Source organism: Pocillopora damicornis, chromosome 13 (genome assembly GCF_964200805.1).
Source record: "Pocillopora damicornis chromosome 13, jaPocDami1.2, whole genome shotgun sequence".
In the NCBI taxonomy this organism is placed as follows: domain Eukaryota; kingdom Metazoa; phylum Cnidaria; class Anthozoa; order Scleractinia; family Pocilloporidae; genus Pocillopora; species Pocillopora damicornis.
Genome location: NC_142682.1, coordinates 14632525 through 14655115, shown reverse-complemented (window position 1 = coordinate 14655115; position 22591 = coordinate 14632525). Strand labels below are relative to the sequence as shown.

The 22591-nt window shown below is 38.8% G+C and overlaps 1 protein-coding gene across 3 annotated transcripts; it reads left to right on the top strand.

Annotated features, from left to right (window-relative positions):
• Nucleotides 1-178: 178 nt before the first annotated feature.
• On the top strand, nt 179-17987 carry LOC113684514 (uncharacterized). 3 transcript variants are annotated; one of them, XM_027201900.2, is made up of 19 exons: nt 179-371; nt 3012-3144; nt 3983-4201; nt 5752-5904; nt 7366-7518; nt 8230-8403; nt 8769-8821; nt 9507-9624; nt 10270-10398; nt 10895-11004; nt 11178-11275; nt 11353-11735; nt 11994-12787; nt 13554-13803; nt 14204-14998; nt 15452-15497; nt 15815-16126; nt 16545-16759; nt 16969-17987. In XM_027201900.2, exons 2-19 carry the CDS (start codon nt 3019-3021, stop codon nt 17218-17220), a joined length of 4380 nt encoding a protein of 1459 aa, XP_027057701.2. In that variant the 5' UTR covers nt 179-371; nt 3012-3018; the 3' UTR covers nt 17221-17987. The 3 variants fall into 3 exon arrangements, with proteins under 3 accessions (XP_027057701.2, XP_027057702.2, XP_027057704.2); XM_027201901.2 differs by lacking the exons at nt 179-371; nt 3012-3144; nt 3983-4201 and having other exon boundaries at nt 5755-5904; nt 14204-14983; XM_027201903.2 differs by lacking the exons at nt 179-371; nt 3012-3144; nt 3983-4201; ... (4 more) ...; nt 9507-9624; nt 10895-11004 and having other exon boundaries at nt 10363-10398.
• The last annotated feature ends 4604 nt before the right edge of the window (nt 17988-22591 follow it).

Genomic DNA, 22591 nt, shown 5'->3' with positions numbered 1-22591 from the left:
AACAAATGCTCCAACTTGTTATCTTCTCTGAGCGACCACTAAAGACTCACTCCTTCTCTTCCAACACCCTCGAAGGACACTGCGAGCCTGGTGATGCAGCAGACGCGTCATAGACCTCCGGGATGTCTTGCACGTTTCGTGTTGCGTCACTTTGATAGCTCCCGCGATCGAACAAGTCAGCGGGGAGGCAGATACATGTTGCTTAGTATTGTCGCTTATGTCATGTTGGTAAAATGGTAACAGTATTTCACAATTTGAGTATGAGAACAACTTTCCATTGACAACCAAGCAAGTGCAACACGTAGGTAAATCGACATCGTTAATATACGTTCTTCCTCTTTGACTTCAAGCGAATGCATGGACAGTAGATGGTAGGTTTCAATGTTGCAAATAACTTCCTCACTCAGCAATCGAATGTAGCCTAGTGTTTTGTGTTTGACTGCGAGATCGCAATGCGAAACATCTGTTGACCATGAAGGCTTCATTATTGTTATTTAAATTACCCTTCAGCCTGAAATATAATTTTTATAGAGGTGTGGGTCTAGAATGGGGTTCCAGAATACTTTTGCTGGTGATCTTCATGAGTTTGGTCATATCAATTTTTTCGCATTTTGATTAATTCTCATTTGATCATGACCCTGTTGGAGTTAGAAAGATCTTAACTTAAATACTTTAATTACCCTTCAGCCTGAAATATAATTTTTATAAAGGTGTGGGTCTAGAATGGGGTTCCAAACTGCTTTTGCTTGTGATCTTCATGTATTTGGTCATTTCTGTTTTCTTCCGCAATTTGACCAATTCTCATTTGACCATGACCCTGTTAGAATTAGAGAGATCTGAACTTAGACTTGGAGCATATTTTAAGGGCATTTCCCGATAAAAATGGCAAGTTTAAGGATATATTATCTCTCTTATCTTACTCAATAATTATACATCGGTAGCCTGCAGAGTAGGCGTAATTTTGGCGAGCGAGTGTTCAGTATTTTCCTAACGGAAATTATGGCCGCCATCTTTGATTTTAGTGGCAGCGGAAGGCTGGGGAGAGAAAGAAATTTGTATTGAGGGGGCGGTTGACGGTCAAAAATAAGGAGAGGGGTGAGGGTGGGGATGCTGTCCACTCTACCTCCAAATCAAACATGGCTCGCCCTAACAAGATGCCTGCACAGCAGGCTAATAGATCAGAAGCTAAGAATACTGATTGTCCTTTTGCCCTGGAACCAAAATTTTTGATGAAAAAAAGCATTTGTGTCATTTGGAAATGGGAGAATTTAAAAGAAATACTGTTAATCCTTAACTTCCAGAAGTGATTGAAGGGTAACTTCTCCCCATAATATCCATACACTGTATAGCAAACAGGTAATGAGAATACTTAAACTTATCACATAGAAGTTTTTTTTCTTAATCTAACACCAAATTCTCCAAATTAATTTAGAAAACTTCTCCCCATGATTATCCATACACTGTATAGCAAACAGGTAATGAGAATACTTAAACTTATCACATAGAAATTTGTTTTTCTTGATCTAACACCAAATTCTCCAAACTAGTTTAGAAAAAAATGTATAGCAGCAAGAGGGGAGATAGATTAAAATAGATCTTGGGAGTTAAAGGGTTAAATGCTCTCAGTCACCCTGCAGTAGTCTGGGTATCTGTTGAAATGTAAAGAATAATATAATGGTATAGCTTCAATTACTTACCAAACTGGTACCAGTAGTTGGAAGGTTGGATAATGCTATTGACTGGATAAGACTCTATCCAGTGGATAACGCCATATGTTTTGCTATCACTTATCCACTGGATAGCAATTTATCTGTCGAATAGCATGATCTGCCCTTTATCCACCTGGGCCCTGATGTACACAGGTAGTGTTTTTCCTTCTGCCCCTTAACCTCTTCTCTCATGACTGTATTAAAAAAAATACTTTGGCTCCTATGATTTAAGATAGAGCATTGTTTTTGCACCAAATGGGGGCTATTGCATTTATCATCCTTCAAATATTTTGCACTTTGCAGGAAAATGTTCTCTTTCAGTTCTTTTTCGCATTGAATTTAGGAACAAAAAAAACATGTCTCTTCTATATCAACCACAATACACTCTCATCTTGAATGAAATTCTAACAAAGACTCATTGTAGTGGAAATAAGGTTTAAACAGTGGGGAATATCACTTGGGGTATATCCTGGGATATTCCCCAGCTTTAGCAAAGGAATAGTTGGGAACATGATGTGTTTAGATCATGTGTGCAAGCAAAAATATTTGATAGATTTTAATTGTGATTATTTACATATTTGTATTATAATTATTTCTGACATTCAGTTTTTGAGTTTCACAAAGGATAGGTGGAAGGAGGGTTACTCTTGGTAGGATTGGTTAATACAGCATAATTAAATCCTTTACACCCTAACATCATTTTGTATATTCTCCATACTGTTCTCTAAATATCTCCTAAGGTGCTGACATTAGGAGAATCTGTTTAACAATCAACTTGAGCTTATGGTGATCATTTTTTTTTATCCTCATGACCTTAATCCTTTAACTCCCAGATCAAATTTGTAATTCTTCTTACTGTCAACTATACAGTTCTTCTGATGTTAGTTCAGAGAATTTAGTATTGGATCAACTAACTATCCCCAAATTGATATTTGCCTTCATTCTCATCACTTATATGGTTGATATTGTATTAATATTGTAGAAAAAAAATTCTGTCTTGGTCACTCATGGGATTGAAAGGGTTAATGTGTGACTTAGGGGTGAAACAGCAAGGAGAAATTAGTTGTTTATCACTCCAAGGGTGTAAAGGGTTAAAGCGCACTTTGTAGTATCATATAATAATTGAAATCATAGCTTTTTTAGTTTTCTAATAGGGCAAATGAAAGGAGGGTGACTCTTGGCAGAGCTGGAGGTGTGGGGGGGACGGTGGGGGAAGGTTAATGCAGCATTTACTGCCATCTCATTATGTCTGAACAAATATAAAAGTTCTGAAAATTTGCTGGCTTGGTTTATTGCTTTCAGAGAAACGATGAAAAAGGCCAAAAAATCCCTTAGAAAAGCCTTTCATCAATCGAGTAGTAACAACAGTGAAGGGAAACAACCAGGCAATGATGTCCCAAAAGGTGATGTTAGGGAAGACAGTGCTGAAAACAAGGTTAGTTTGTTTAGTCTTGAACAGTAAACAGGTAACTTTAATGAACCATTTACTCATCATTTGCTTTGTGCTAAATCAGGATTGAATGAGATACTTACTGGTTCTGATTTATTGTCTACCAAGGTGCTGTGGTTTAGACGATTTTAAATAATTTTAAGGGAGTAAGGGGTGTGGAGGTTATTAGCCTTTAGTGTAAATGTGATGGGACAGATTAAATTAACTAAGGTTTGTGTGAATCCAAAAATTATTGTTAATTTAGTTGAATAGCAAACTATTCACGATCACAGCTTTGGCTCAGCACCATTGGGTGTTCTGATTAAAATGACAGTAAAGCTTTGGATCAAAGTCAGTTTCTTAGCAACTGTGCACCTACATGTACCCCTCCCCTCCCCTCACTCACTAATAGCCCTAACTTGTTATCAGACTGAGTTGACTGATGTTGGATTAGGGGAGGGGTAGGTACACAGGTACTCAAATACTGACATTGATCCAAACTGTTCCATGTGTATAAGCTTTCAAAAAGCGAAACTTCATTTGGTGACTAATTACAAGTGTATTTATTTTATTTATTCATAGAACTCAGAACAGATGTGTTAATAAATGTTAACAGATGTGAGTAATATTGGCATGGAGATCGAATTTTTCATTCACTATAAGCTTCAAAACTTCAATTAAAATTTAGTGGAAAAGCTATATGTGCATACTAGGTAAATTTCTTATTTCTTTGATATACTAGTAGTCACAAGCAGGCTTGTATTTATTTATTTTCGCTTGATGATCATTAAATGTTTTTTTTTGTCTATATTTTCCAATCAAGTTTCAAGTTCTTCTTTGATAGGCTGAGGCTGAAGAACTGACTGACTTGGACAAGTTGTATATTGCCTTGGCTGAAGTTGGTCGTAGAAACCTCTTTGATCTGCTTTGCTACAGTCTCAATATTACGAGCTTAGACGACTTACAGAAGTACACTGCAGAGGACAGCACATCTGCTTACATCTGTGACAAGATAAAATCTCTGCTTGAGGGCAAAGATTTCAATTTCAAAGAACTTGTACAGGTAACGTAAAAGAAAATGTTTTAGCTTTTCTTTAGTTATAAAATATGACATGAAAATTGCACGTACATTGAGTTTTGATATCTGACCATTACATCGTGTGCTAATTTTTGTACACAGTGCTTGCAAGTTATTTCACCTCTAGAAACCCTTTTAAGCCCAGCTTCGCTACATATTTTAACTATATCCTTGCTGCAAACTTTGGCTTTCGCTTGCGAGCCTTAGCCAGACAGCACAATATTTGAGAGGGTCAGCGGTGTATTTAACATAGAAGGGGTGAGGATTTGACTCTTTTTGGATGTCAGATTCGGGGCACGCGCAATTTGGCTTTTTCACCATATAACGTCACGTTGATTTGCAGGTAATTTTGGTGTTAACAACTGAGTTGAGAACGTAAATTGGCCACCGTAAAGAGTTTAGAGGCTGACATTTCGAGCGTTAGCCAGAGCGATTGGAGAAATTGTGGGTTGTGTGTGGGTTTACATGCAGAAAATGGAGCTTACGCTTGTGGTGGGAATATGGTGACGAGAAAACAAGAATAAGTTAGGCGAATTAAAAGCGCTCGTTGATACCGTGGGGATTAAGAGAGTCGATTTGGAAGATAAATTTTTGTTCTGGTGTTTTGCGGCTTTGCGAACTGCCTATATGTAGGAAAAGCCGCAAACTTTCTTTCTACGTCGGGAAGGTGTTCTTGGAATCGGTCGCCTAGTCGTTTTCCTGTTTCACCAATGTAGAACTTTTTACAATAAGTGCAAGTAATGCAGTAAATAACATTGGCAGAGGTGCGTGTAAAGTGATCAGTGATCTTAATGGGTCTCGTGGGTCCCGACATTTTCTCTACGTTATGAATGAAAGGACAAGTTTTGCATCGTGAGCGAGCGCATTTGAAAGTTCCAAGTTGGTCATTGGTTTGAAATGAACTTCTGACCAAAAAGTGGCCTAGGGTTTTGTCACGTTTGAATGAAATCAGTGGAGGTTGCGGACAGATAGTACCAGTCTCTGAAACGTTTTGGAGTAGTTTAAAGTTTAAAGAAGGATAGAATTAACTGCGTGGTTGTGAGGGTGAAATGTGAGAGTGAATGGAATGCGGTCGGTGTTTTCCTTCTCGGCCGTTTGTAGTGCTGACTGTCGATCAATTTGTTGGGCAAGGTGGCGGCCCGCTTGAACTACAGAAACAGGATAGCCACTCATTTCAAACTGAAATTTCTAGTTTAGTCGTATTTGTTTTATATTATTATGAGAAGTTGACTCCTTTTGATAGCACGGAAGCCTTTTGAGCTGACCCCTAATGAACTAAACTTCTTTTTTGTTTATTTTATTATCTATTTCAACATAAAAGGGTTGTCTCTATCGTTCTTGAAGATATTTAAATCGCGACCGCCGGTGTATGAAAATAGGCCGATGCATTATTTAATGCGGGCGATAGCTCAAGGGTCTTGAAATTTTGACTCGCCTCGTTAGGGGTGTTTTCATGACTCACCCATCCTAACAGATCTTTTAGCCAAGAGTATCTTTTGACATGAGGTTGCGAGTAAATTTTGATTCTATTGCAGAAATACAAACGAAGCAAACTTGTGCAGACGTGTGAGATTAAGCACATACCAGTAATCCCAAAGAAAGACTTAGTTGTTACTTGCACATTGAGGGAGGGTCCATTTGTGGGACAAGTGTGCGAGGCGCAACTCACTTTGCCGGATGGGAGGAAGGTACATATTGCTGTCAATGAATTTGCTGTTCATATGTGTGTGTCTGTTTGTTTGCTTGTTGGTTGTTGTTGTAGTTGTTGTTTTGTAATCCCTTAAGCGCTTTTTCATTCGTTTCCACGTTAAATCGAAGTCACATGTACCGTACGTGCGCTTGCGGGTAATTGTATGGGAGAGGTATTTCACCTGGCTGTCCGTTTTTCCGCAAAGCGCCCTCTGGGGATTAGACTGTATTACCAGTTTTCGACGAAATTGATGGAAAGCAAACTCGACATAAATAACAGTGTTTGGGAGTCCACGGAGATTAAAGGAATGATAAATAAACTACCCTTGGTTAAACTAACCCATTGACTTCTTTCCTACTCACTGACTCAAGAGGCGTTTTTTTTTTCCATAACAAACACTAAACGTGTTATATGGTTAAGTTTTAATTAAGCATTTTGACCTGAAAATTCTGGAGAAAATTATGAGCGCAATGGGACAGACTACAACTTGTCCCAGGTTCTCAGTTGCTGAAGACGAGCTAAAAAAAGTGAGGTTGCGAATTGTGGTGTTCGTGAATCAAGAGGTAGTGTAAAGAACAAAGCAGAACGAACGACTTAAGGTGATTCCTCAGTATTGCACGGCGCATCCTGTGATGCGCATAATAATCACGTAATCAGGCTAATAAGTGCGCGCACATTCCGAGAACATGTTATTGTTTTTCAATCAATGAGCGAGGTAAAAAAGGACGATGGTCTAAAGCTCTTGAACGAGTACGGTGACCTACATTTTTTATTTTATTTTTTATTGCATAATTTTGGTATCAAAAATTTATTATCCCCTTTAAATTGGGGATGTTAAAAAAATTGTTCGAAGGGAAAAAAAGATAAAAGCGTGAATGAGGTCCGTTACTGACCTTGAAAGGGGCGACTCGGGGAACCTTTTGAGTCGATTTCGTTTAAATTTGCATGATTTTCTCGCAAATTATATATCAAATTGTTTCGCTCGAAACTCTCTAACTATCAAGTTTATTTTCAAGTGTTACTTTAAAAAAGCTTGCTTCCAGCTGCGGCAAAATGTACCGTGAAGCGTTGAAATGACGCGCGTGATTAGGGCCAGTGCGGGCATAAATGGGGTAAGTTTGGCCCATTATATCTTCTTTTTACTGTATGTTTCGAAACAGACTAAGGTAAGGTAAGGGACATTTAAGGAAAGGATAAAAAATTCTTCGATAACTTTTTTTTTTCTGAGGAATCACCTTACGCTGTTTACTTGACGTACAAGGTAAGGTTGGCAGTAGGCAGCCTTATCCCGGCACAGGTTAGGCAGCGGGTCCATTACAGTTTTTGACATAATTCTTTGGCTGATTTCATTCTGTATTTAAATTTTTTGCACATTATTTTACATCGGAGTCGTTCATGCACGTTTTTGTTTGCCTGTTTGTCTTTTTGTGTTTATTTATATGTTTGCTTTTTTCAATAGGAAAAAGTTTGTCTTCGTTATCAAACGGTACAAGATGAAGACCAAATGGACTTCTTAAGAGAAGCAGAAATAGCATTTCAACTTCGTCATGAGAATATTCTAGCTTACTACGGCGTAGTCATTGCTAGTTCATATTCACCACACCCAGCTTTGGTAAGTTATTCACATTTATTCTATATATTGCCAAAAGATCTGAATAGCATCAGATATGTAACGAATTTTTAGACAATCAACGACGCTTCTTTAAGACACGTTTCGACAGTTCTTCTGTCATCTTCAGTTTTGAGTTACACAAAGTACAAAGTTGAATTTAAAGTGTGTAGCACAATGCTGATTGGACAAAAACAAAACAATAGTAACAGAACAATGTATGCAATTTAGAAGGAAAGTTTTAAATCAACATGATAAAGTTGATGATTAAGTGTGGGTTGCTCCCATTGAATGTGAATAGCTTCTTTGATTTTAAGTTGGAAAGTTGTGGGAGCGTGATCTAAAATGCTAAAACACTCATCAGAACATAGAGTGCGACATTGTGGAGAATTATGGAGATGTCTAAAAATGTGAGAGGTCCTATCACTGATCAAGTGCTCACGCGCGCGTGTGGATAAATAGCGTGAGGTTTCGCCGACATTCATCATCAATTAGTTCAAAACAGGGCATGCCAAGTTATTTTTTGTTGTTGTTTCTTTTCGTTTTCATTTGCTTTATTTCCTCTAGCTTTAGGTGGGTGCTTTGAAGTTTTGTAGACGTTTAGCGATGAGCGGCGATGCCGTCAGTCTATTTACGGCCCGTTACGTGGGCTATTGCCTTAATATTAACTTTTATATTATCTTTTTTTTACCTTTTACTTTTGTAACGTTACAGGTGGTCGAGTTTGCAGAATATGGAAACCTATCAGAATCATGGCCTCATCATAACATTGAACACCTGTGGAGATATACCATCCAGGCAGCAACTGCTTTGGAATACTTGGAGAAAAGAAATGTCATTCACCAAGCTGTTTTTGGTTATAATTTCTTGGTTGTAGCTGGTTTTAGGGTAGTTATCATTATTATCGTCATTATTATCGTCATTATTATCGTCATTATTATCGTCATTATCATTGATACTGCCAATTTAGCACTGCCATCGTCATTGTGTAGGAAATGGGATCAATTAGCAGTACAATCAAGGAAAAGACCATCTTGCTCGTGTTCAAAGCTTGCATGAGCGAGTCATTGTTCAGTGATATGGTAGGACACTAAAACATTTATTTCCAAGTGAATCGTCGTGGATTTACTTAAAGTAAGGGGGAGATTCGCGACTTGTCATTGGAAAAGGTGATAGTAGTACTATCACATAATCAGAAGGAATAACCCAGTTGAATGTAAGTTTAAACTACTCCATGTTTTATTTCATCCAAGCTGAAGCTTGCAGGCCTGGCGGCTTGTTGGTTTAAAGAAGTAAACCTGAAAAAGTAAGTACACATCGTATCAGAATAGATCTATCATAAAATTCGAAATTGTGAAAGCTCAAGCGATGAAAATGTAGTCAACTTTAGCCTTTGCCGAAGAATTATGGCTGAAAAGAGAGGAGAATCAAGATTATCAGGCGTTATAATTTTTGTTGAATGCGGGAAGGTCATCAACGAAGTTGTCGTAAAGTGTTTGCACTGAACAAGATGATTTGGTTCTGTTAACTGAGTTGAGCTGACGTTTCGGGCGTTAGCCCCTCTTCAGAGCGAATGACGAAGGGGCTAACGCTCGAAACGTCAGCTTAGAAACTCTTATGAACTCAGTTGATAAAACCAAATTATCTTGTACTCTCCCGACGACGCAATACCACAGTTTCTAAAGAAACTTGCCCCCTATATCCGTTTGCACTTCGCAACTTACAATGAGTTGACACGCTGGCGAGATCTACTACCCATTGCTGTGCAATGTCCAGAAACGAGTATTAATATCAGGGCTCGCCAGACATAATTCGATCCTGATCATCGACTTGGACCCTCTCTTTATTTCCACCTAATCCTACTTCTGCTGTATTCGGAAAACCTCATGTGTCTGCACAAGTTTATAACTGTAGGCTCAGAACCCCCCCTGGATAATCCAAAAAATAAGATAGGTCTCAACACTTAGTTTAGATTTGTTCAATCTTTACAGACAGATGAACAGTGCAGATCCTGAAACACTAAACAGTGTAGCTTTCATGTTCGGGAGGTTATTCTCTGAGATATTCTCCACTTTCTCGCAAAGGTATAAAGGACACAAAAAACTTGCGGTGAGTTAAATTTTGATATTTAACAGAGGTTAGATAAGTGGCTAACCACAGTAGTGATTGGGTATTATTTGTATATGACGTAGATAGGATATGATTTTATGTATAGCCGTCGTTTTGTAGTTACATATGGGTTTATACAACTCGGTGAAAAAGAAAGAAAACTTGCTACGTTGAGGTTATTAATCAGAGAAAACTGAATGAATCACAAGTCAATTAGAAGGCATTCTATAGATTATATATAAAACCGCATAACTTGAAATGTTAAAACTTTTTTACCAAGAAGTTGAAATTTATTAATTATGTTATGGTAGTTAACGCCCACCAGAATTGACCAGGAAATTACAACCAATAATAATCAAGTAATTGAAAAGCACCAAGGGCCGGTTGTTAAATAAAGTTTAGCCGTTTTTAAAAGAACCACCTTCGTGAACGGTCTCATTAATTCCGAAAATTAGCCGTATATTTAAGTACTACTGCAGTTACACCAGCTTTGCGATCTGCTCGTTTTTTAATTCAACTTCCTCGAATGAACAGAGGCGATCTTTAGTAAAAGTTGGACTTTATATGAAGCGCTGTTAGTGATGTCTTGTTTCCCTTTCTTATCTTCACGTTTTTTCCTTCAAACGGATCCATTCTACTTTCTAGGCACTTTCAAAGTGGAATGACGTAAAGTTTGGTGACCTTTGCCCTTCTCATTTTTGTGACGTCTTTCAGCGTTGTTTACGAAACATGCCACCCTCTTTCTCAGAAATCAGGCAATCTCTTGTAACACAGGTTAGTGCGGTATGATAAATTGACAATTTTACAGCACGCCATGCAAATTTGTTTCTTGAACAATGATGATTTGCTAAGTATATAGTGAATTTGGAAAAATTTAATTTCGTGTGGATCATCAGAATGCAGGTTTCTTTGCAAAGGAAGAAAACGAAAAATGCCATGATCCTTGGAGAGTAATAAGGTGAAATAAGAACAGTATGCCAACGTTTTGCACCTCGCGTAAGAAGCTTTGGGAAAGGCAAGCAAAAGGCTCCGCGTGCGGTGTCATTCTGTCTTGCCATCTTGATCATCAGAAAAATCACGAATACCGAAAGACCCGCATCGTTACCTTAAATCTTTATTTAAGTTTCGCCCACTTCGAAATTGAATTGTTTTGTGTTCCAACTTTGACTGTTACACTAGTTGTTAAATAATTGCAATTGTGATAGTAATAACTATTATAAATAACGATTCTTATATAGGTTGTTATTACAATTTCATTTGGACATTACAGGAGCACCCTTTGAAATTGAAGGTTATTCGCAAATTCGAAGGGTCAAAAGATGGTTTTCTCAGCTGTAATCCTGGAGAAATCATAACTCTGGTTTCCAAGAAACGACACAAGTACGTACACTGTGGTGATGTTTCCAACTCAGGTCTCTGTTCAGCGAAAGAAATACAATTACAGAAAGTGCCTCTTTGTAATTTTGAGATTTACAAGCTTCTTCTATTTTAAGTTTGAAAGGTTTGAAGTGGCAGTGAAATGAGACATATTAGTTGGGATTTGTCCCTTGCAGGTATGACGAAACTGCTTGGTTTGGTGTCACACAAAGTGCTCAAATAGGATTTTTCTCGCCAGAGTATGTAGAAGAAGTAATGAATGATAATGTTGATGGTAAGTACTATTCTGTTACGACCCCGGCTTTGTCAAAGGTTTCGGAAAGAAAACGTCTGAAGTCTCTTCCTTTGTAGGTTCTGTTATACCTCCAGAGATTCAGGCGCGAGGTCCTAGAGCTGAGCTTGCCTTTCAAAAGGCATTGCGGAATGGCAGAGTGCAAGTTTTTCGTGGTCGGATCATGATACTTGGCCAGGACCGAGCAGGGAAAACAAGTCTTAAGAAATCTCTGCTCGGTATGCCTTTTAATCCCGAGGAAGAGAGCACTGTTGGAGTCGAAGTTGACCCATCCAAGTGCGAAGTCGATGTGGATCAAGTAACGAATTGGCAGCGCACAGAGCATACGAAACTGGGTGTTTCTCAATTTGTTGAAGACATAGCAAGGATAGTTGCTAAAGACCTAAAGGAAACAGATGAAGAACCAAAGAAGAGAAATGATGTCGCTTCGCTTTTGGAGCAGGTTAAATTAATTCTTTGGATGTCACTCATGTCGATTTCGTTTATGGAAGCTGTATTATTCTGTTCTTCCTTCCCCTTGTTCAAACTCCGTCTCCTTGACAACTTAACTTGAACGGTTCATTTCATTCTCGTTTTCTTTCTTTAGTGGGCAAATCCATTCCATTTGTCAGCTTTCGATTGATTCTCGTGCGAAACGATTTTATTTTTTTACCAATTTCTATTTCTTCTTTTACCAATGTAGATGTAAATCTTATTATAGGGATACAACGATGAGCTGCAAGCTGACGATCCAATGCCGGTAGATACGACACCCTCGTGTACCTTAAACAATTCATTATCAAAAAGTGAGGAGGAGGAAAGCGTGAAGACTGACGACATCAGTAACAGTGGTGTGCCGGTAGGCAAGCCAGCTGACCTTAATATTCAACTAAGCTTCGATACCAGTTCAGATTTACAGAATGATGTCACGGAACTGGTTGTGCAGTACTTGCAGGCTTTGAGACTAGAAGATCACGTTAAGACAAAAGAAACCAGTTTCACTTTGTGGGATTTCGCTGGGCAACATCTGTACTACGCCTCGCACTCAGTATTCCTTTCTCCTCGAGCTGTTTATGCCTTAGTTTACAACCTGACTAAAGATCTCAATGCTCCAGCTGAACCTCGAGTCAAACAGGGTATTCACGATATTGTACTGGAGAAACAAAACAGTGAGACAAATTTGGAGAGTTTGCTGTCGTGGCTGGCTTCTATTCACAGTATTCGCCCAGCAGCTGACGAGCCAGGAAATAACCAGCAAGACAAAAGATCTTACCTACGCCCTCCAGTGTTCATCGTGGGTACAAACGCTGACAAACCGTTCGAAGATGTCAAGAAAATGGAAAAGTGTATTCAAAGAAATATTTCAGGGAAGGTTTATGAAAAGCACGTGATCAGGCCATTGTTTGCTGTTGATAACACACGATCGATGGGCGATGATGGTGTTCAAGCACTGCAGCGAAGGATCATGGAGGTTTTCAGACAAGAACCCTACATGGGTGAGGAGATTCCAATTAGGTATGATACTTGAAACAATCTCAGTTCGTGAAACAGCGCCTAGAATAAATCTGCAGATGCTCTCTCGCAAATGCTGTAGTCTGATTGGTTACGTTTCTCGCCATCTATTTAACAAATAGATTCCAAGTTGCCGTGGCACACGAGGCGCAGCTGAGTGTGTCACTGATGTTCTTACCATATTTTGACGTCCTCTGTGCTCTATTACTGAACAGACGCACGGCAACTTGGAATCTATTTGTTTTATATAATACAGAATTTGAAAAAAGTTTTAATGAAGTCATCTATACGTCTGTCCTCCAACAGATCATGAGTGAGAACCAATCAGAATGCGTGCATAACTGAGCTTACTATATAATACATGATAGACAGAGAGTACGATGATTAGCCTAAAAGTATAAAGGTTTCACTGAAAAAAGCTCGAAACGTGACCCTTTCCTGTTTAATTTTGAACGACCTGTAGATTTACAATAAAATAATCTGTTTGTTTGCTCTCCATATTTGTGCTTAATAGTTTTTTTGAGCTTCGCCTTCGTCAACTATCGGACGATAGAAATCTTGAGTTCATAATGCAATTGATGAATATCTATGAAAATAGGAATTATTTCAATAAAAAAAGGTTATTGATCGTATAAAAAGTTTTATCGCCGCATTGAGGTAATTGTTGATTAATGTGACTGCTCTCATATGATTGACTCACTCCTAATTCACAGAGCAAAAAAGGTGAACATCTTTCCTTGTGCATAACCTTATTTTTGCCTACGCGTAGGTGGTTCAACTTCGAAAAAATCATCGAAGCTTTGGTAGCAAAGGGAACCTATCACATGGATTTTGATCAGCTTCTCACGGTTACGAAGAAAGTTTGCGAAATAGATGATAAGGAGGAAATGATTGCCATGTTGAATTTCTATCATGACTTGGGAGTGATCGTGAAGTACGGCCGCACCGTTGTACTGCAGGCACAGTGGCTGATTGACCTTTTTAAAAGATTGATAACTGTGAGGCCTTTTGACGAAATGGTGAGCAAAGTGTTTTCATACCTTCCCCAGACACTGGAAATCTCAAGAATGCTTCGTTTCCAAGAAGTTGTGCCACCTTTTTACTTGCTTTTTTTGTTGTTGTTCCCTTCTAAGTGCGTGTTACCTCAATGGTCAAGATGATGAACAGGGACATTGTTGAAATCTCTCTTTTTCATCTTTTTTTGTTCTTTCTTTATTTCGGTTTTTTCGTTTTTTTTTGTTTTTTTTTTTTGTTTTTCACTCATGTTTGTTTGGTTGGGGAAGTTTTAAGCGCAAGATTTCTTTTGAATTTCGAACGATGTAATTAATGGTTTTGTTCTTGCTCGGAACGTGCCTCATCTGTTATGTGGAGATAACAAATCTGCTAATTTATAATCTATTTTATGACTTTCTTTTTCAGGATCCTCTGTACTCAGAATGCTGGAAGGAACTTGAAGAAAGCGGTATACTAAGGATGACCCTCGTTGATCACGTTTTCGCTGATGTAATCCAGAATGGGCTTTCCAAGGAGGACATTTTGGATATGATGGAGCTGTATGGCTTAATCGCTAAATTTTCTTTTTTCCCAGTTGTTTCCAAAGATGAGCAGAAATACTTTGTACCAGCCCAGTTAAGGTCATCTCCAGCAGGTCTGTGTGAAATAAAGACATCTAGCGATGATCCGTGCCCTTTATATCTTCATTTCCTTGATGGCTTTGTACCTCATGGGCTATTCCCTCAGCTTTTGGTGAGGTTCATCCGCTGGTCCTCAGAGCATGCATCTTATCAAGCTCCAAATTTGTACCACAATGGTGCGCGACTCTTCATTGGTAGGAAGAACATGTACAGTCTCGTTCTTATCTGCAGAAAACGATTCATTAAGATCGTACTAAAACAAAGGAATCCTGCTTTGAATACCCCGTTCGTGACCACTGCTCAAGAGGTTCGCGTGTTCCTTGAAGATAGTTTGCAAGGGCTGAGCCTAGAGTTGCCGTGGTTACGTAACCTTAGGTGTGAACTGTGTGTTGCATGTCCCAGTTGCTTAACTCACGGAGAAGAATGTGCTAAACATGGATCAGTCTGCTGTGCTCACGATGATTGTCTCCATCTTCTCCGAGTAATTCCAGAGGAACAGCTGTTTTGTCCAAAAAGTTTCACCGATGAAGCTCTTCAAATTGATGGACTACACAACTGGTTCCAGGTTGGTAAAACAAAGGTAGAGATGTTCTATTTGTTTGTTTTTCCTTTGGTTTTTACTTATTTGTTTGCTTTTTTCTTACTCGACCAAAGAAATGATTGAGCAATGTAGGTGCTGTATACATGAAATTTCCAATCACATCCCGTACGGGCCTGAATTTTTTTCAGGTCCTATTTACAACTACTCGTTTCAGTAGTGTTCTTAGCTGCGAGGATCTCCTAATTTCATCTCTCCACCGCAGTGCAAATATGTGAAATTTTCATATATCTAAAATCTTCTTCCAATCACATCTTTGCACATGAAGTTAATGACCTAGACACGTTGTAGAACCTGTGGTTCGCGAATGAATGTCGAAATAAATACGTTGTCATTGTATTAAAAAAAAACCTAGAGCATTGACTCCAACGATTCTCCTACTCTAAGGGAGCATCGAGTATTGCCTCGTGTCATTTAGCTATTTTTTTTATTTAGAATGAAGAACAGATGCAGCGGATAATGCCCCCTTTGAACTCAGAAGGTGAGAAACACCCATGCTATCTTAGTCTTTTAGGAGAGGCTCAAAAATGACAAGAAATCGTATTACAGCGCAGTTCATGTTCTCGTACTCTTCGCAGTAAAAAAGAGCGAGTTTTGATTTGTTAGAGGTTATTCTCAATCCAACTTTGACTGATTTTGTTCTTTTGATTGACGACTGATGGTTGTCAGAAGGGCAAAACACAATCCTAAATCAAGTTGTGAATACAAAGTCGCTACAAGAACAGCAATCGCTCATTCTGACATATGTTAACTCCAGAGGAGTCTTAGTAATAGCCGTTTCCTTGATGATTTAAACAGCAGTCCAGCGACCCTTCCCTTCCAAAACGGGCACACCTTCAACTGATGACCTCCTCCTTCTTGCTTTCGAGTTGGGTTCATCGTGGAAGATGCTAGGTCGGACGCTCTCTCTTCCTGAAGCAGTGCTGGAGCAAATTGAGGAAGACAACCCCAAGCTTAATGAAAAATGTTGCAGAGTGCTCATAAAATGGACTGAGGTGTTTGGCCCTTCGGCTACGTACGAGTCTCTGGCAAAAGCTTTGCAGCACCCTGCAGTGGGTCGAGGTGCGCTTGCTGTCAAATACTGCGACGTCCCTGGAGATGTTTACACAGGTAAATAAAATCAGTCGAACAAATCTTTCAAATAAATAATTTACCGATTTTTAAGCCTTAATCGAGAAATATGCTTCAGAAACCCCATGAGTTTCATCTCCGCCATGGTTCACAAACAACCACCACTTGGTTGTCAGCCTTTCTGTCAAAATCATTGAGAACTGAAGTCTGTTACGTCACTGGCAAGCTGTCAGATTGCTGAGCCTTATTCAAAAATGGCGGCGTCTATAATAGACGTTTTGGCTTTGGGTGTCTCGTAGAATCGCGATCGGCAGCCCGTTACGTAATCGTATTTGTACGTTTATGCAGGGATAAAAAGAACTTAATGGTTTGTGGAGCTTACACCGCATTTACAATAATGCCCTTTCGCTCTACTGCCTTTTGATTTAGAAATTGACATTTTTTTTTAACTGAACAGGCACAGAAGCTTCACCCATCTCGTGCAAAATCGTAGATGATTTGAGGTGGAGTTGCCCAGTTTTTCTGTCTTACCAGTGGGATTTGCAAGAGACGGTGAAGGGACTAAAGAATAGAATTGAGGAGAATGGGATTCAGTGTTGGATGGACATTGGGCAGATGGGAGGAGGCGATGCTTTGTTTGCCAAGATAGATGCTGGTATTCGAGCGTGCAAGGTGAGCGGTAGGGTCAGAATAGCGTTAATAAGTCCCAGCCGTGATATAAGGGAATTTCTTTACCTTGATATTTGAACGACTTACGTCCTTTTTAAACCGATCGAATATGCAATTCTTTCTTTCTTGCAAATGTTTCCTATTTTTTTTGTCTCAAAGTGATTCGTCGTCTTAGGTTTTTGAGCAGTCTTCTTGCATGCGTTCATTGACAGGTCTTCGTATGCTGTGTAACGAAAAGGTATTGCCAATCTGACGCCTGTCAAAGGGAGGCTACTCTTGCTTGTAACTTGAAAAAGCCCATCATACCTCTGCTGTTCGAGAATATGTCCTGGCCGCCTGAGGGTCAACTGGCTTTGATCTTTACTTCGCTTCTTTACATAAAGATGAGCGTAGAACATGGAAAGTTTCCTGATACGCAGTATCAGGAGATGATGAGAAAAGTGGGAGAGTTTGTTCAAACTTGAAAAAGCTCATTGTGCCGTCAAGAAGAATATTTCATGAATTTCGGAAGGATGAACTCTACCTAAAGTGCTTTACATTTGGTAGGTGATTGGAAATCCCAACATCATTAATTGTGACTTATTCTCCTAATTAACACCATCTGCAATGATCCGAATTTTACAAGCACAATACTTGCAGATATTCTTAATCGTCCTAAATTAGGTGGCACCAGTGCTAAGCAGATTAATTTTCTTGTTTGTATCCTTTATTTACGCGCAGATTCTATGGAGAACTGATGCTGAATTCTCCTTATTGCGTTTCGACTAGTCTCGCTATTATACACATGACAAAGGCAGCGCTTACAGTTCACCACCAAGAGAGTTCTTCTGCCAAATTGCTCAAGATTATAGTGATTACAATGAGGAAATGCCATATTTGAAAATGTGATTGGAAGGCTTAGTCGCGCCACCATGAGATTTGAGAGAAACGAAACGTCAACTTTGAAACTCTTTACGGAGGCCAAATTACACTATCAAACCAGTTGATAGTAAATAAATATAAAGAGGGTTTGGGCAGTCAGAGCGTTAGTATTCGGAATGACGAAATTGAAAGATTATTATATCCTTTACTGTAGCTTTATTTTTCTTGAATTTTATTTTTGTTACTCATGTTTACTTAAGGTTTTAATGGTAATTTTAATTGTCATATACGGATATAGATTCGTATACGGATATAGATTGAGCGATATATATCACTACATCATATTAAAGTGACCAAACAAAACTCATAATTTCAAGGGTTTTACTGTGATCATGTGTTACGGTAGCAGTTATTGCACGCGAATACTACAAACGCCTGCCGTTTGGTTTTAGATTTCCAAGCCGTGTCTCGACGTGGCCATGCTAGATGTATGGCCACGTTTCGGCTCGAAGATTGCCTTCTTTTTGTGTTTTAGGGCCTGTTAGCATGCAGGAAGGGACCCCAGTTAGGTGAGGTAACCCTTCCAGGTGGGGTAACTCGCCTGTCCATATAATCCCTTAATTTATCTCGATCACGTTTACGGGATAGGTGGGATGATGTTCCTAGGAGGGTTAACCCTGTCAGACGAAGTCACAATTTGCCGTGTAAACTTTTCAAGGTGGGGTTAGCAGCCTAGCCGGGGTCTCCTCCATGTTTCATTTGCTAGTGCGCCGACAACCTCACCACAAAATAGAGGGGTTGTAAAATTGTATGTAAACGCGGGCTTCTTTTGAACCATGGCTAGGCGGGTTGCCTCACCTACCCGGGGTCACCCACCTTCATGTAAACAGTCCCTTAGGATCATTGGTTTCCTTTGTAAACCATCATTAACTCTCATAACCACCGTTTGTTCCTACAGTGGCAGTACGCTAATAAATCAGCGGATGTCACCAATTCGCTTGGTGACCGCTCCTGCCGCCATTTTTTTCGTTTGATGCCTCTACTTGCTTATTCCTTTAATCCTTTGGCCATCCCCCTTTATCAAATTTCGGAGTAAGTTGTTATCTCGAGGATTTTAGTTTTTCTTGCTAATAATGATCGTCATTTTTTTGTCGAAACTCCCTTCGGATGTCATAGAAGTGACATTCGAGGCAAGACAATACTACTGCCATGTATATCTTGAGACTATCAAATGTTAAAACTACCCAACTGAAGAGATTTTTTTTAAGTTTATAACTTTTGAGACCGCCTTGACGAGTAAGCTTTATGTAAAATGGGAACCAAACCTATTCATATACATGCATCATTCCTATTCATAAAGTCTATCTTGTCCAGATCATTTACAATGATTTTGGTGTAGGAGCGTTACTGCTCTCGTACCTGCCCGTAATCGTACTTTTGCAAACAAAACTATCTCAGATGACTTGGTGGATCCTCGTGTGATGTACACAACATACACCATAGCATGGTCCCACATTATTGTAAAATTCAGCTCTCTTTCTTGAACCCACCGAGTACAACATTGCGCTTTGAAAAGCCTAGACTTATTACAGAGTACTGGCGTGTAACAAAGTTTCATTCCCCGCCCATTCCTTGAGAAATGACATATTGGCCACACACAAGACAGGCCGAACATGGAATTTCCTCAGCTCCTTACGAATAACCAGCCAGCCTCTCACCGGGTAATGAAGCTTAGATACCAGTTGCTGATATATAAGCTAAGAATTATTTATCATGCGGGCATAATTGTTGTTTGATCATTGTTCTCTAAATCTTTAGTTGGTCCTTTTTTTTTCTGGTTTTTTTAATTTATTTATTACTTTTTTATTATTATTTGATACCGTTCACTTGTCCAGTTTACGTCTGATAGAAAAAAAAAAGATAGTTTAATAGCAGATAGAACTCATCCCAAATATATCCTGTTTACGATGTACTTGAATCCGAAGACGTGTTTAATTGTTCACGCTGGCGGTGTGCAGAATTAAAGCATCACCTCACTGAAATATATTCATAGTTTCCATGGTGGCTTGATCGAAATTTATTTTATAACATTACTGGAGTAACAAACACATCCTGTTTTCCTGTTTAAATTGCAAATAAGTGTCTACAATGAACAAACATTTCTTTCTTTGATAAAACTCCAGTTTGGAATGAAACAAATGCAGAAAAAATGAAAAACCGAGCCAATAAACTAGAATGGTAGAAGTTTGAACTAGTGTTGATTGTCGCTCGCAACAAACTGATTAACAGACAGAGAAGGAAATTAAGGAAAGTTTAACTACAGTTAGCCATACTGGAAACCCAAGCACCGTACTCATTATCAATTTCTGATTCGTTACAATACTGAGCTGTGAACATTTTTAAACACGAAAATTATTAGTTTGCCTTGTTACTAGTTTGCCTTGTAGAGTTTTGTTGGTCCTTTTCTGAATAGTATCCAGTTTGATTTGACGAAAAAAAATTGTCTTAACGCAGAATTTAAATTATGAAAAGCGTTTTGGCATTTTAGAAATGAAACAAGTACTTGATTTAAGAACTGTAAACTGAAGTATTAACATCACAATGCATGGCTCATTTCCATCCGCTTGGAATGAGCAATAAAGGTCCACCTTAGCTTATTCGCACAACATATATTGTACTGTATCTTTTGTTCACTGATGTTCGGAAACTAATTTGCAACGTACAATACTTTACGTATACAAGCTTGCCAATCTGAAACATTACAACAACTTCACATCGATCTTCTACGTTTTGCACGATTACCACTTACGAGAATGAATTGTAAATAATCGTCTATATAATTTTGCCCATGTTTGTTCCTTATCATAACGGAAAGGACAAGGGTTGATTTTCTCTTTCCTTTTTAAATTACTTCACAAAGTAGGACTGATTTCTATCCGCCCTAAATGAGCAAAAAAAACCCTATTTTTAAAACTCCCATTGAAAAAAACACCAAAATGGAACGGAAGAATCCAAACAGCGAAATAAAATTTAAAAAAAAGAACAACCCAACTTACTCGTTCTCATCAACTACTATGGAAATTTGACAGTAGATTCAGGTTTTTTGTAAGGCATCAAACAGTCCATGGAAATATAATTTAGATAAATGATAGATAAAATTTAAAAGCTAAACATTCAATAATAAGCGGAAATTAATCGAAGCTTCACAACTACTCACTTTGCAGAGTCGCAAATGTTTGGCAAAATATGTATGCAGGCTTGTTAATCTCAAGCAACACATGCAACAACTTCATATCGTTCGATTAAAGAGAAAATCATTTCAGAAAATTAAAGGGCAAACACAAGTCTACCCGAGAGCAACCTGTCATCAAAAGCTTGCCATTTCCTTGACTACACGGCTTGGCAGCCAAGATACCTTACGAACAGAACCTACGTAAATCTAGTCGCTGTCATTTGTGTCAACTAAATCTCAGCCATTATAGCTGTTCCTTTAAATTCAATGATTATCATAGCTGTAGCGACCAAGAAGGAGCTGAGAACTCTCCACAACATTCTCTTGGCGTGTTTGGCGGGGACGGATTTATTGATCAGTTCGCTCGCACAACCCTTGTTCATAACGTCAGAAATTAAACGCATTCTTGATCTTGGACCTTTCTGCACTTTTGACATAGTAATAAGGATTGCTGGTGGTACTAAGCATCGAAGGCTACATTTTCATCAAGTTTCCCCTAAGATACGAAGAAATCGTCACTGGAGAGAAAACAGCTGCTGGTGTGTTGACGGCCTGGGCTGTTGCAGCAGTCGTAGCAAGTTTAATGGCCGCCCACGCATCTATGATCACCGAGTCACAACCCCCCGCAAAACTATTGACAGCCAGCTACTGATATATTACTAGCCTTTGTCGTCCTTATTTACAGTGGTATCATTCTATACTGCTATATAACCATCTACTCAGAAGTCCGAAACCAAAGGCGCCGCCTAAAATCTGAGCCATTACCCGAAGAACGGGCCCATCAACAGAGGAAAAACAAAAAGGCAGCGAACACCCTGGCAATCACTATAACGGTGCTTCTCTTCTCCTACCTACCTGTAACCATTCTTTTGGTAGAAGCACCTTTTTCCGATACCCTGTTGGAGCCTCATGTGTTGCACACAGTCTCATCGTGGTCTTACACGTCTGGTTTGATGAGTTCCCTCCTTCACCCACTCATTTACTGCTGGCGTTCTAAAAGCTTCGCCGCACATTTCGCGAGATTCTGCACATAAGATGCACATAAATCAGCCCAGATATGGAATTACAATCCAACCAGAATGATCAGTCGACCCCTACAAATGAGGATCGGAAAGTAGTCACTAGTAGCGAAAACTTATTAAACGAAAAGAACTTTATCGAAGATGATGACTTCAAGAGATGACTAAATTATGCTTAGCTTGAAAATAATCTATAAGCTTATCAACATTCATTATGAACGTGAGTTTTTGTTTGTCTTAGAGCCTCAAGGAAATCCAACACTGCTCGCTGCTAGTAACGATTTCTATTTCATTTTCAGCAACTAACCAAGGAGTAGGTTTTTCATTTCCTCTTTTACTTCTGATTAAGGGAACACGCTTCTAGAAAAAAGTTATTGATTACTTTTTTTACAATGATTGCGAAGAGGAAAAGGATTTGAAAACTTAGATGGATGCTTAGATGGAAAAGAATGGTTTTTATTTCAGGGTACGAGTGAGAGGTTCAAGATGGAGGAGAAAAAGGAGTGGGAGGTGATAAAATAGTGCCATAGGAACACGATAGCTCGTGTTCGACATTTTAGGTGTTTAAATGAGAAACAACGGGCTGTACCATAACTATCGTTATCATCATCATCATCATCATTATCATCATTACTGTAATTATAATCATAATTATTATTATTAGAAATATTGTTAATATTATCATCTCTGTTATTATTATTTTCATTCTTGTTAATGATTTAT